Genomic DNA, 15,398 nt, shown 5'->3' on the forward strand with positions numbered 1-15,398 from the left:
CCATGCTGCGGAATCAGTCTTCCTTACCAGCTGTCCCCGTTACCTCCCTCAAACCTCAACATCAAAATTTGAAAGTTTCTCTGCACTAACATTAATCTTGGTATATTCAGGTACATTTGAGCGGCATTATTCCCCACCCCCTTTAATATTTCCCCAACTTCCTTTTCTGTGTTCAATTTGCAAATAAAAAGTAAAAAGTCTGAGAAGCAGGCAACACCACAGCTCCGACTTTGATTTATTTATATACTGGAACCAGATGCAAAGAAGTAGCTCACGGTGTCTGTATTCAGAATTAAGGAACAGGGTGCGCCTTTCTCAAACATCCTTGACAATCCACTGCAAATCACTCAGAGATTTATTGGTAGATCTTGATCAGAGATTGGTAGATCAGAGATTTATTGGTAGATCTTGATCTACCTGCTCTTGGTTTATGAGATCTAAGCTCAAGTATCTACCCAGTGCAGTTCTTAGATTAAACTAAAAGCATGCAACGTATCGTCCATTCACATCAATACCTGCTCCATTCCTTTGTTGTAAGTATCTTTTGCTCCAGCTACTGCAGCAAGGTTGTTGGCTTCTGCTGTTGCCTTAAGTTTTAAAAAAACAAAGCATAACAAGTGACACTAAACAGCTTGGAGGAGTTTCATTTGTGTCATAGTTTCCATATTTGTGAACTGAATACCAAATGAATGTATTCTTACCATATTTTCATACCCTAAACTCCTGAATCATTACTTGAAACACCCACCCTCTGATGGCAGCTCTTGGACAGAATTGCTTGGCAATCTGGGCTAATCTGCTGCAGTTACCAGAAAGAAAATCCTAAAAAAACACTGTTTTACAAGAAACTCACTCTGAAGAAAGGCACGTCAAGGTACTAGATGGGACAGACCCATTTAATCTCAGTTTATCTGACAGCACAAGTTGGCTATGTGCAGAATCAGTGTACACCTTGGTTTGTTACGCTGACATTTAACCTTTGTATGCATAAAGCTTCCATTTCAGCATCTAGGTGGGAAACCTCTGACCCATAGTCCAAACTTGGCTTGCCAGGCCTCCCTCATACGTAAAATTGGGTGTGGGGCAGGCAAGGGTGGGGCTTTAAATGAACAATTGGGAGTTTAAAGTGGGCTCCCAGTTATTTTTTTGCTGGAGCAGGGCATGCCCCCATCTGAGGCACAAATTTACTGATCTGGGATTTCAATCCCCAAATCTTGAAATGTCTCCATTAACATAGTAAAAGAACACAAAAAGAAACTGCAGGATCAGGCCAATAGCTTATCTAGTCCAGCATCCTGTTCTCTCAGTCGCCAACCAGAGCCCTGTGGGAAAACTGCAAACAGGATTTGAGCACAACAGCACTGTCCCCTCCTGCAGTTTCCAGCAGCTTTTATTCACAAACATACAGTATCTGACCATCAGCTGGCCTGATTTGTATCAAACACTCTTGGCGTCAGATACCTTTAGAGACAGAAGTGTACAGAAATTTACCTGCAGCATTGACTTAGGGTGAGGCAGCTCCTCTCCTTGATAGATTTTAATATAAGCCTAAAAACAAAGCAAGGTTTTACTGCCTAGATTCAATCGACTGGTAAAGCAGATTTTAAACACAACGCCCAAAATTCAAGTTCCATTAAATAATATAACTTACTGGATTAAGGTGGTCTATCATGTCCACCAATATTAAATGTTATACTTTTTAGCAATGTTGAAGATTGGATTCACTGAACAACCACCATGCTGTAGGGAAGCATAACCAGAATTAAAGGTGGTTTTCCTAGGATCATTTTGTTGGGCGTGCTTTTTGGAAGTGCTCTGCAGCAACACAGTTCAAGGACAAGTAGACTCCATGCGGCCCCACATATGCCAACTTTGGGTGATGACAAATCAGATGTGGTTGCCTACTCTTTGGTACAAAACACTGCAACCACCAGCCAGAGCAGGAGACTACTACTTCAAGAACAGGAGTTTGCAGATTAAGGTCCTGGGTAGTGTACCTGCATCACTCCAGGGGCAACTGGAAACCACTTTGCATCATAAAGAGCAAAACAGCCTAATGAGATATGAGAAAACCTGGGGTGAGTGAAGTTGCCCATATAGCAAAGAGTTAGTTTAATGCTGGAAAGGAAACAACATTGAAAGTCTCAACTGAAAATTGGGGCCATATAGCTGCAGAAAGCTTCTTTTCTCTAGCAAGAGCATAGTTAACAGAACAGAAAAAAATAACTAAGCTTGATGACCAAAAAACAGCCATGCCTTTGATTATGCTGGCCATAATGTGCAGAAATTGCACACTATTGCATTTCAGTGGGTCTCTGTCACTTAACAGGACTTTGGCCTACAAGCTGAAGGGCTTACAGTAGGTTCGCTATTTTAAAGAACTGATCAATGAGCACAAGTATTTGCCTACCTTGAAATATTGCACAAGATCTCTACATGTCACCTTCGAGCCACTGATCTCTTTCTCTACCAGGTTTTCAGGAGCAAGCAGCAAAGGAACCAGATTCCGAAGCTCACTCTTAAAGTCGTCATCAATGTCTAGTGGAATCAGTCACAGAAAAGGAGTTGCAATTTTGCCGCAATTAACAAGATGCTCCTTCTCTCCAGAGTCAGTGGCGGCTTAACATGATGTGAAACACCCCAACTCAATAATTGGATATCCAAAAGGAAAGAAAAACCTTAAAACCTTAGCCAATGCTGAAGGTTGTTTCATTGAAAGATTGCCAGTCCTTTATAACAAGGCTATCCAAAAACCAGAGCAGCAACAGCAGCACTGTCATTGATTTGTGTTCTTGAATCAGAAACACAAGATAAACAAGATTTTTATTGTCCCAGTTTATTTCTAAAATGCTGTGAATGTTAGATCTTAGTTCTCTAACAAATACTCACATAAAAAAATTCAGTCGCCTAATACATGCCCTGGCTGATGGCTACTTTGCTGAGCGCTCTATTCCAAGCACAGAAGAAGGGAGCAAAAACTTATCAGTGAAATATAAACATTGCTTCAGGTGTGTGTAAGAGTTTCTATTTATGCCCATCCAAAAGAATATAAATAAAAATACAGCATTAAAAATATGCAATGATAGACAGCTGCTGTTTTTCAAGTATGTCCAGATTCTGCTGAAGCTTTTTTCCCCCTTCAAGCTAGCATGCCTATACAGTTCTAGTATAGTAAGTTTCTCAAAACAAAAGCCCAGTTCAGATGTAATGGGAAACCATTTTGGCAACAGTCTGGCTTTGTTTCCCCTACTCCACTTTCATTATTGTGTAAGTTTCAATCAAACATCCCATTCACTGTTGTCAGCAGTGTATAAAATATGTTTCAAACATATACACTAATGCCCCCCCAACACCCATCAACTGAATATTTGACTACAGCATTCAAATAGAATTTATACTAACATCTCTTTCTCCAATAAGCATATTAATCTATGTATCAGAGCTCATCCGTACTAAATTTTAGAATTATGTGCACTTCATCTACCACCTTCAGTGCATTTGCACTTGAATACAGATTCAAATCAGTAATCTATTAAAGCCAGGAATACAAATGAAAAACCTCATACCGTTTAGCCGCCCATCAAAGCTTGGGTTTGTTGCGACTTTAAGACCAGGATGTGGCAATAGGAAACAGCCAAGATTACTGAAACATGAGTGAATGTGCTTCCTTACATTCTGGAGCTCTTCGTGCTGGTGCACCTTAACCTACAAACAATACATATTTTTCACAACACAATCTTATCACAGATGTTATACATCCTTCTTGCACCACATCTTAGTATTAGTTTTATTACAGAGAATATTAAGGCTGATCTAATCCAAAACAATTGCTTTTAGGTTCTATGTAGTGCAGCTCTCATGAACCAAGTTCTCGTTTGTTTAGGAACATGTTCTTACTAACGATTTACTGCAGGTCATAGCTTACCTGTAACCGTTTTTCTAGAAATTGTTTTCCTCCAACTAAGCCATAAGGATGTTCATAAGGATAGCTCCAGTCTCTAATTAAGAACATTAGTGTCTATATGAAAAAGACAAAAGTAAGTTAACTGTTGCCCTGGCCAACAGAAGAACATGCATAACTAGAAATACTCAGAAGCTGAACAAGTAGGATTTTAATCCCCAAAACACAAGTAGCCTGAAAATGCCACCATGGAAGCCGTAGTTTAACCTCAGCCTTTCCATAAAAATTATACACCAACTGCTTTGCCATGTGTACCATCATTGCTTAATGTGCACAAGGTTTGGTCACAAAAAAATGGCTTTTGGCTACCATCAACGAGCCTGTTAAGGCCAATACCTTTATAGCAGACTGAGCCAACACTATATGAACTTTGACAGGAACCTTTACCCATTATGGCGTAGGTAACTTACACACAATCACCATGAAATACATGATGGAACTTAGGGAAAATATGGCTGCCCTGATCTACACATACTATCGATGTGTAAAGTTAGGAACTATGTAGCCGCCTTAAATGTTTTGCTGAAGTTGGTATATGCCATGATTAATGCTTACTGGATTCTACTATAATGTGTGAAACTGCCCTAAGATGTTAAATATACATACAACAATTAATTAACTATGACCAATATAATCATGCTATTACCTGAAATGGCTTTTGATAAATTTCTTCCATAGCTAGCCTTCCGTACTCTGTAAACAACTATAAAACGAAGCCATTAAGCATGCATCGAGAGTACAGAAACAAACAGTACTGCAACACAGGCTCAGACAGACATTAAAGTAGCCTAATACTGGATTTCAAGCCCTTATTCATCATTGTTAGGTGCTTGCACTGACCAAGCTTTTAATACAAAGGAAAGCCATATACAGTCATACCTTGGTTCTTGAACGGAATCCGTTACAGAAGTCCATTTGACTTCTGAAAACATTTGAAAACCAAAGCTGTGGAAGCCACGTTGGACATTTGGCTTTCAAAAAACATTCGCAAACCAGAACACTAACTTCTGGGTTTGCAGCGTTCGGGAGCCAAAAAGTTCGAGTCGCAAGGCGTTTGAGAACCACAGTACGACTGTATTCCAATCCATTAATAAGGCCTGCAGTACTAAACAACTTTTTGCCTACTTCCACTGTCTTGTGTAGTCCTCTGTTTAATAGGAGCCAACCTACTTTTGCCAATTGTGGCAATAAAATGACTACTATAAATACATAATACTATACAATATTGCTGCTTTGTAAAAAGAAAATGAAAAACTGCTGCATTAGCAATTTGGGATCACAATGTTCAGTAAGTCTGGGAACACCTCCCTTTAAAGCTGATAACTGAAAAATAAATTGACTAGCCCGTAGCATAAGCAGCTCTAAAAATTGTGCTCCAATCTGAATAGTTACCATTCCTTAATTTTATCTTCTAGCAGTATGTACCAGCAGTGCCCCCCCTCCCCATATTATCTATGTAAAGGTTACATTTGACCCATGCTGTCCGACTTCAAAACTATCTCAAAACCGGAAAGATCATCTTTTGGTGGCAAGATCCCGATGCTTCCATTACTCTTTCACCAAACAGCTCTACCAACCAAATAATTTCATTATTCAAACCTAGCATCCTTCTGTTGAATCATCATAGTATTTTCCAATAGGAGGCAAAATTTAGCAGAGCCAATTTGGACAAACATTCCATAACTGCTTAGAACTGCATAGAATCTAAGTATTATTTTATTTTATTACAATCAGTATACTTAAAAAAAAAATGAAGACAAATATCTCAGAAGTAAAGGGCGGGGAGCCCATCGCAATGTAATGGCCATGACCTTAAGCATTCTGTGCCGTGTCCTATGTGCACATCAGGTCTTTTAACATCCCATCACTCTTCCTACTTCTAGTAGCAGCTACATTCCAAAACAGCACTCCTTGAGATCAGCTACTAAAGGAAGTTTGCCAGATTCTGCTTACATGAATGTTTCCCCCCCCAAGAATTCTGATCTGTCCTATTAACAGCTCAACACTCAACTCAACACTACAGTGGTGCCCCACAAGACGAATGCCTCGCAAGACGAAAAACCCGCAAGACGAAAGGGTTTTTCGGTTTTTGCGACGCTTCGCTAGACGATTTTCCCTATGGGCTTGCATCGCAAGACAAAAGCCCATAGGGAAATCTCGGGGACCTCTTTTAAATGCTGGTGGTGGGGAGCAAAGCCTTTCCCCCCCCCTGGACTTCAGAAGAGGTCCAGGAAGACCGGCGGGGGCGAAAGGCTTTGCTCCCCACCGCCAGCATTTTAAAAGCGGTCCGGGATAGCAGGGAAGCGCTTCCCGCTATCCCGGACAGCTTTTGAAGGCAGGCGGGGGGAGCAAAGACTTTTGCCCCCCGCCAGCCTTCAGAAGAGGTCCAGGACCTCTTCTGAAGGCTGGCGGGGGGCAAAAGTCTTTGCTCCCCCTGCCTGCCTTTCCAGGAGAGCGGAAAAGGCAGCGCGATTTAAAAGCCCCCGGACGGCTTTTGAAGGTAGGCGGGGGGGAGCAAAGACGTTTGCCCCCCGCCAGCCTTCGGAAGAGGTCCAGGACCTCTTCCAAAGGCTGGCGGGGGGCAAAAGTCTTTGCTCCCCCCTGTCTGCGTTTCCGGGAGAGCGGAAAAGGCAGCGCTGCCTTCCCGCTCTCCCGGAAAGGCAGGCAGGGGGGAACAAAGACTTTTGTCCCCCGCCAGCCTTCAGAAGAGGTCCAGGACCTCTTCCGAAGGCGGGCGGGGGGCAAAAGTCTTTGTCCCCCTGCCTGCCTTCCCGGGGGCTTTTTAATCGCCCCGGGACAGCGGAGAATTCCTCCGCTGTCCCTGGGCGATCTTAAAATGCTGGCGGGCATTTTAAAAGCCCCCGGGACAGCGGAAAAGTCTCCGCTGTCCTGGGGGCTTTTAAAATGCTGGCGGGCGGCAGCAAAGCCTTCGTCTCCACTGTCCCGGGAAGGCAGGCGGGGGGGGGGGAAGCAAAGACTTTCGTCCCCCGCCAGCCTTCAGAAGAGGTCGGGGGACAGACTGTCCCCAGACCTGGTCTGAAGGCGGTTTCCATAGGAACGCATTAATTGATTTTTAATGCATTCCTATGGGAAACCGTGCTTCGCAAGACGAAAAACTCGCAAGACGAAAAGACTTGCGGAACGAATTAATTTCGTCTTGCGAGGCACCACTGTAATTATAATCCAAGTTCTACAGTCATGTTCCTTAGTGGAGACTGTCATTGTTTATGGACATATTTACCTGCAAATGCTGAAGATCATCTTCTTGAATGTTCTGTGATAAATTGTACACCTAGAAAACACGTTATTAGTTTTTTTTACATTTCTGCGACAGATTTTATACATTTTCCTATTAAAAAATACACCAGCACTGCAGCACTGAGTGAGTTACTACCCAAACTAACAATCAGGATTGGGGTCACACTGTCCTAAATCATAGTCATAATGCTTCACATCAGAAGTAAAAAAAGGAGTTTTTAAAGCAAAGCAAACACTAGCATGATCACGTCAACTTTCTCAAGTTGCCTTGTGTCAAAAGTTAATAAATGCTAACCTGTGACGGCCACAGAAATAAGGAATGAAAACCAACGGGATTTGGGTGGTTAACTAAGCAGACAGAGCCCTGTTGCTAGGTATTATGCGGTTGGGCATACATCAGATGTCAGAGCTCTTCAGTACACGCCCCAGCTTAGCAATGGTGAGGATTCCTTCTCCTTTTAGTGAGTGCTAAGGCACTTTCCTGCTCCTTTTCCCAGCAAATATATGATTCTCTTTAAAACATAAAATTGTAAAACAGAACCAATGCCGAATCAAATTAATTTTCTAAAATCGTTTGGCAAAACTAAAACTATTTTCAATAGGCATTGAAATACCAAAATTGTCAATGTCTGCCTTCATAGGAACAGTTTTCCAAAATACAGTGGTGCCTCGCAAGACAAAATTAATTCATTCCGCAAGTCTCTTCGTCTTGCGGTTTTTTCGTCTTGCGAAGCACGGCTATTAGCGGCTTAGCGGCTTTAAGAAAAAGGGAAAAAACTCGCAAGACGTTTCGTCTTGCGAAGCAAGCCCATAGGGAAATTCGTCTAGCGAAACAACGCAAAAACCGAAAAACCCTTTCGTCTTGCACATTTTTCGTTTTGCGAGGCATTCATCTTGCGGGGCCACTGTACTGGTGACACTGTTCTAAAAACCTTACTGAGGGTTCACAATCACTGACCAGATCTAAAACTGTTTAGCTTTAAGCAAAGCTGCTGTGTCATATGGCTTCAGACTGTACATTCTGAAGCTGTAGCCTGAGGATATTTAGAGGCTACCACCACTTTGAAAAACATATATCCTTAGCAGTGTTCGAAACTCCCATTGTTCTAGGAGCATTTTGTGACGGGGAATTTCATTAGCGCAAGCAGTTTCTGAGCTCTGGGTGTAGCACTGCGCCTAAGATTTCAGATTAAAACTGCAGAGTGGAAGGAAAAGAAGATCTTTTTCTACCTCCCCATTTCCAGCTACTCCAAAGACTGGAGAAGAGACTCTCTTAATAATATTAGGTGGGTGGACAGGGAGAGGACTAATAGACCATGTGAAAAATGAACATAATATTTTAGCTGTGGTTCATTCATTTTCAGCTTTTATTCGTTTTATTAAAAAAGCATGCCTAGACATTCTGTTGTGGCGCCCATAACCTAGGCTTAAGGGGCCATTTAGCTCCTAGCTTTCATATCTCAGTTTTAAACACTGGTCCTTACCTGGACCGAACTTGTCATGGTGCTCAAAGCAAATACAGTTGCACAGTCTTTGATAGTTGATTGGCTATCAAAGGCACCTTGGGTATCCATTAGCAATACTGCAACCTAGAGGAGCGTTGCCATTAAAAAGAAGAAGCAAAATTACTAAACTGGCAGTTCTGACATCTCTATGCTAAAAACTTAAGCTATCCCAGCTGTCTTCTATTAAGCCATCTCAATTACCTCAATTTGGCTGTCATAAGATATATTCCACCAGCCAGAGACTCCTTTATTGGCAGCCTAAGGACTGGCCAAGTAACCCAGCCACCTTTCACTCGGTTGCACTTTGGTTTTTTTATACAACATGTTTATGCACTAGACTGAACCAGGATCTTAACTAGATTCTAAATATGGCCCTACTGGGGGGTGGGGGGTGGGGCTATTGCACACACTGTTCAAGTCATAAACAGGTAAGCTTCAAGATTACCTTACCAGCTTCATGCAACTGACATTCAGTAACAAATTGTCTGCATATCATGTTTCAACTTTACAAAATGGCAGCATATTTTTTCAAAGTGGCAGGAAATAAGATATGCAGAAAACATGGTAAAAATATAAAATATATTAAGCTAATATCATTTATTTCATAACGTTTATATGCCACTTGATTGCAAAAGCAACAAAAAACCAACCCCTCAAAGTGATTTACAAAAATTATTCACCGTCTTTTTCGCTCTATAGGACACATATTTCCCCCTCCAAAAATGAAGGGGAAATGTGTGTGCGTCCTATGGAGCGAATGCAGGCTTTCGCTGAAGCATGGAGAGCGAGAGGGGTCGGTGTGAACCGCTTCCCCCCACCGCCATGCCCCACAAGCTCGGGGGCAGCAGCAAGGCTGCGGGCAGCCTTTGCGCTGTTCCCCGACCTGCTCTTGAATGCACCTTGTTTTTGAGGGGGAGAACAAGGAAAAAAAAGTTTTCCTGTTCTCCCCCTCCTATGGTCCGGTACGTCCTATAGAGCGAAAAATACGGTAACTCTTGAGGAGAGAGCTAAGGTTTGCCACAGTCACACAGTAATCCAACATACTTCAGACAGTAAAGATCTGCCAGCTATTTGAAGTAATACCTTTGTCCCATCAGGCTTGGGAATTACGAACACTTCACTCCAGATCTGAATTCCAGTTGTTTCTCTCTCACACCCTCCTCTCCATGTAAACCCAGTCAAAGGCTCTTGGCTTCCACCTATCCAAGTTGATGATTCCTGTAACAGGAGTCACATACTTATTCAGTGCGTTAAGAGGTTCTAGGTAATCTTACATTAGAACATTTAAAATAACTAGTCAGGGGGAAATCTTATTTCAATCAAAAATGAATGTTTCAGTTTTGCAGAGTTTTCAATACCAGTCAGAAGTTAAAGTGACTGCTCTCAAAGAACACAATTCTTGGTCCCGTCCCCGTCCCCCCCCATGTTACTTCAAGGACAGTACAAGCTTTCTACATTTATAGAACCTGTAAAGAAAGATCCTGCTGAGTTAAGATACCACATAATCTTATTTGCATTTCTATTCATATTATGTTCCCATAAAATCTTGTAACAGTGTTCCATTTCTTTGGCTTTTGTCAGCACTTGCTGAGCACATTGTTAAAGTATTCTGCCCTACCCTTTAATATATCTGCGCTTTAATATAACCAGGGAACCAGGTTCACAATGCATAAGGCAATATTCAATGTTAGTTATACACAAAATAAACCCATTTAAATCAATGGATTTAAGTAATACCTATTGATTTCTATAGGCCTACACAAGAGTATGGGTTGGGTCACTATCACAAATAATGTTAACTGTGCAAGAATCAGCACGCTATTTTTTATACAAACCCATCCATTTCAGCTCTATCAATTAGTAAAGGCTTGTGCGCATACACACACACACACACACACACCCCTTTTAAACAAGATGCAGGGAATTCCAAAGTGGCTCTCTGTACAAGTGCGGCCACACTGAATAAGTCTAACCTATCTGCAGGAGGCAGCATGTATTCCTAAACAACTCTCCCATCATGTCTTTGATGAGCTCATAGCAATCTAAGAGGTCATGGTTAGTACTAGTGTTCTTTCCAGAACTGCTGCCTGACTCTCTCAGCTGCAGAGATGCCTAGACTAGAACATCAAGAGATGCAAGTAGTGTCCCTCTATCACTGAGCTCCTCCCTGAGCGCCTTCTGATAAAGGCACTGCTTGGTCACCCATGTTTGTACCCAATGCTTCCTTAGCATAGCAAAGTGTTTCAGCTCACAGAAGGCAAGGCAACTGATTTTTGCCAGTTTTCCTCCCTCCTCCGTATTTTAGTGTTTTAGTGGCCCTGGGATCTACAGACAGAAATTAGCTAATAATCCTGCAGGTGTCGTTGTTTTCCACTACTGCAAAGTACTTGCTGGACATAGGCCATATTCTGCATGATATTCTCTGAAAAACCACTTATACCAAACTAATTTGTTCCAAAATAATTATGCCTTTTACTTCCAAAGTCAATATTAGATCACTCGGTCGAAGCCACAAGAGTTTAAAAACAAACTGGGGTTTTAAAAGTTTTATTTAGGAATGCATTACAATAAACCCTAAGAATCAAATACCTTAAAATTTCCAGTTAAAGAGCAGGATGTGAATGTTTTCAATAAAACAGGCTTGCATTCAAACAAGTTTGAATTTTCAAGCTGGTGTGCTTTAAGCTACTCACCTTGTTGTACATATACCTAAGCATAAAGTCCAAGAGAAAAGATTTGCCTTTACGGAATGCACCAGCTACAGAAACAACTACTATATTGAGATCTCTTATGTGTTCCTGAAGCAAAATTCTCTCCAATGCTGACTCATCCAGTTCAAAGTTATGATCGTCTTCATGGGCAAGAACAATTTGTATTGGGCGTGGCTTCTCTGGAACCACCTCTTCATCAGTATCCAAAAGGGCGTTCTCTTCTGCGTCCACAAAGTTTTCCCCTAGGAAATAATTTTTTTAACATTAGATACATTCTGTTTCCAAATTCTGTCAGAACAATTCTGTTCATCTATACATTAAGTGAAATGGAACGTAGGTTTCTTATCACTAGGAATGACAACTTGGTAAGTCATCTCAGAACAGCTGCCCCTTCAGCAAAATTACCTTTTCCCTCCCGCTTACCACAGCAAGTCTAGAAAATATATTTTCAACCTGGGAAGCAACTTTACAGCTTCTGTTTACCAAGTAGGGTCACATGCATTTTAATTCTGTGTTAAGCCCCAAAACTAAGCAAACCACAATACAGAACACCTGATAGTCTCGTCGTCAATATTAAAGAAAACTATATAGTAGTTCTCCGTCTAGCTGAATTACATCAGTAGCTTTCAAACCTTTCAGACCTGGGACCCCCTTTTACCCTAAACACACATTTGGGAATCCACTTCTTAAATTTCTTACCATATATTTGAAAGGTAGTAGTTTTGTTGTGCTCCATCTTGGGTCAGACTGAGACCCAATTTACCGGTTGAAGAACCAATGAACTAAATGGAATGCAACAGAACCTTCAGTTCCAAAGCCAGAACCACGAACCTGCTCTCATTGATGGCCAACTTTCTCCTTCCTGGCATGGAACATTCAGAAAGCATGCTTCTTCCTTCTAGCCCTGCATCAACTTATAGTAGAAGGACAAAACTCATCGTAGTGTCCTGGTTTTATCCCACTGTGCCTGTGAATGTATTAAAATTCTCTCTCTGCAGTTTTAGAAAAGGAATTATTTTATTCTGAACGGTGCAAATCATTAATTTTTTTCTAAGTTCTTGTTCTCTTCTAAACATAGTGGCTATTAGTGCCAGTGTTTGAAATTCAGATATATAAGCTAGGAGTCAAATGGCTCCTTAAACCAGGGTTGCAGGCACCAAAATGGAATGTCTAGTTGCCATTTTGGGGCAAGACGGCTCTAAAGTCTTATTTTTCAAATGACGGAATGCCAAATATTAGTGAGAAATGGTTGTCCACATGCTCTGGTACTGCAACACTGTAGCACAGCTGAACTGAAGTTAGCAAACAGTTTTAGCCTGAATGACTTCCCTAATTCTTGAATTGTGCTGAATTAAGTCTTTGTGTGCAAGATACATGTTGACACTTGCATAACCTACAAAGTCCAACACTTCAGATTTAAACAGAGAAATGCATGCATAAAGTTTTCTGTGAAGGAGAAATACAGAACAGCATTTGTTAAGAAAATGTCTAAAATCAATCTATAGAACCACAATGAACTATTGTTAGATATGGCACCATTCCATTCATTTGGGCACATACCAAATGTTTACTCAAACCTTCACCCCACAAAGGAAGCAATTCAGATTACATATTAAAATTAGAAGAGTATTTGAGCAAGATCCAATGTCATGCCAGCAGACACAATATGATTTCCATGTCTTCTACGCCTCACCACATACAGAGGGTCACCCAATGTTCTAGAGCAAATTTTGGGTGGGCATTAAGGGAAGAGGGGAAGGGTAAATCCTGTTTGCCAAAGCAAAACACCACATTTGGTTAGCACCATTTGTCTACAAGACAGCTCTCAGAAGAGGAAGTCAACACTTATCTGAATACAGATAGGTAGCCGTGTTGGTCTGCCATAGTCAAAACAAAAAAAATTTCCTTCCAGTAGCACCTTAAAGACCAACTAAGTTAGTTCTTGGTATGAGCTTTCGTGTGCATGCGTATCTGAAGAAGTGTGCGTATCTGAAGAAGTTTCGTGTGCGTATCTGAAGAAGTGTGCATGCACACGAAAGCTCATACCAAGAACTAACTTAGTTGGTCTTTAAGGTGCTACTGGAAGGAATTTTTTTTTTTGTTTTGACTTATCTGAATGTTACATTAGTAGATGTTAGTGGTGAATAATATCCAATCTTAATCATACTCCAAGTAGGCCCACTGAAATCAATGGGTTCAAGTCCATTTATTTCAATATGTCTACACAGAGTGTGGCTTAGTTGGACATCACTCTGTGTTTAAGGAACTCAAGGGGGTTTGCTGAACTAAACATGAAGAATTCACTTTTCAAATTCTACAACAGCTGATTTTGGATTGCCTGAGATGAGCCAGGGGTTTAGTCATGCAGCTTGTATACTGTTTCCTCCACTTGAAGAAATTGGGGGTTATTTTGTGTGTGGGGGGGGGGGTTACTTAAAACACACCACATACAAATCATGGTCTTTTTTTGCTGTCAGCTGAAATGGATTGAGGGTCTAGTAATCTCTTGCACAATAGATTTTCAGTATGAAACCTAATTCTGCTATTACTATGCAAATATTTCAAGAAAAAATTAACTGTTTAAATGGAAACATTTTTAGAAAAACAATTAGAACACTACCCTTGGAAGATGTGTTTTATTGGCTGTCTTCCTGACAAACCGACAAGGAATGCACTGCATTCCACAGCCTGTAGTTCTGTGCCAATGGCTATTAATGGATCTCAGCTACAACTGAACACAGCAGTTCTCTGGCACCAACAGTTTGATGTTACCATGGGCATTTTTGGGTGACCTGCTTCTGATAATTATTCATTCAGGCTGCAGAAAAATATTTAGAATTTCCATCAGCATCCCCTTCCTCCCACTTTTAAGGTCCAATTATAACCAGTGCTGTATTACTGATCTCTATAAGATGAAAAAAACCTTCTGATAAAGATCCAAATTTAGCAACAAAACTCCTCAAGTAACCAAAAAATGTATCTGAAATAGGAAACCATGTCTTATCTACCCAGGGTTTTACTTTAACTAGGTACATACAAGTAGTCACCAAATTGCAGCTTTTATCGCAGTAGTGCAACCATTATTCATACTATCTTTCGGACTCTGCTTCCCTGCAGATTTCTTACAAACTGAAAACTAAGTAGTTGTTCCACAAGTCTGATTAGAAACTGCTTTGATTAGGAAGCCCCTATGGATCAGGTCACAGGTCTCAGAACAGAACAGCTAGTAAGTTCAATAGACAATGTTCCTAGCAATGGAGATGAAACACCAAAAGAAGAATTCAAAGTAGTGAGTAGAAAGGACCACAGTTTCTATAGCTTAGGGAGTGCTACTCTTATAATAAGTGTTTTAAACGTGTCAGAGTTATCCCAATAGAATTCTTTAAATGGTCACACTGATATGCTGTTATCAGAAGCCTTATCTATATGTACTTAGCATCTTCCCCACCAATTTTCTCAGTGGCACAAATAAGTGATCTCCCTCTTATTGAATCTGTATTAATTTTCAGGTTGCCAAATTTAAGCATCCCTGCTGCATGGATTATGGACCACTTCTGACACACTTTCAAGCACACCCTAATTATCTCATCTTTATCCTACTACATTTTCGCCAGAGTCCAACAAGAAAGCAACACCAGATCCCTTTCCCCTACCTGGATCCGGTTGCATGCTAGGAAATATCTGCATTACAAGATAGTTGAAATGTGGTACTGCTAGTACCTTTAAAATAAATCATTTCTTAGCCCAAGGATACTGAAGACTCAATATTATTCTTCCAAGACAGCATCTCACAACAATCCCACTGGCTAACCAGCCATCTCCTCCTGCCATTCTCTAAACGCTAGTCCACAACTTAAACACTAATGAGTCACTCCCCAACACTGTACTAGACCAACAGAAGAAAGTCCTACTTCTAGTTGTTACTGGACCTGTCAGTGTATTAGACAGAACTGAACAAATCAT

The 15,398-nt window shown here is 41.0% G+C and overlaps 1 protein-coding gene across 3 annotated transcripts in view; it reads right to left on the reverse strand.

The window, feature by feature from the left end:
* The window catches only part of ATL2 (atlastin GTPase 2), a 30,175-nt gene that overhangs the window by 4,052 nt on the left and 10,725 nt on the right, over positions 1-15,398 (reverse strand). For all 3 annotated transcript variants that reach the window (XM_081904086.1, XM_081904084.1, XM_081904085.1), the window contains exons 2-11: positions 11,418-11,677; positions 9,808-9,942; positions 8,704-8,808; positions 7,203-7,253; positions 4,608-4,664; positions 3,926-4,018; positions 3,567-3,705; positions 2,411-2,538; positions 1,492-1,548; positions 516-587 (exon numbers count right to left, since the gene is read on the reverse strand). In XM_081904086.1, coding sequence (XP_081760212.1) covers positions 516-587; positions 1,492-1,548; positions 2,411-2,538; positions 3,567-3,705; positions 3,926-4,018; positions 4,608-4,664; positions 7,203-7,253; positions 8,704-8,808; positions 9,808-9,942; positions 11,418-11,677 — 1,097 coding nt within the window. The remainder of the gene's footprint in view (positions 1-515; positions 588-1,491; positions 1,549-2,410; positions 2,539-3,566; positions 3,706-3,925; positions 4,019-4,607; positions 4,665-7,202; positions 7,254-8,703; positions 8,809-9,807; positions 9,943-11,417; positions 11,678-15,398) is intronic.

This window comes from Podarcis melisellensis (genome assembly GCF_964234715.1).
Source record: "Podarcis melisellensis genome assembly, chromosome: 3".
Classification (NCBI taxonomy): Eukaryota; Metazoa; Chordata; class Lepidosauria; order Squamata; family Lacertidae; genus Podarcis; species Podarcis melisellensis.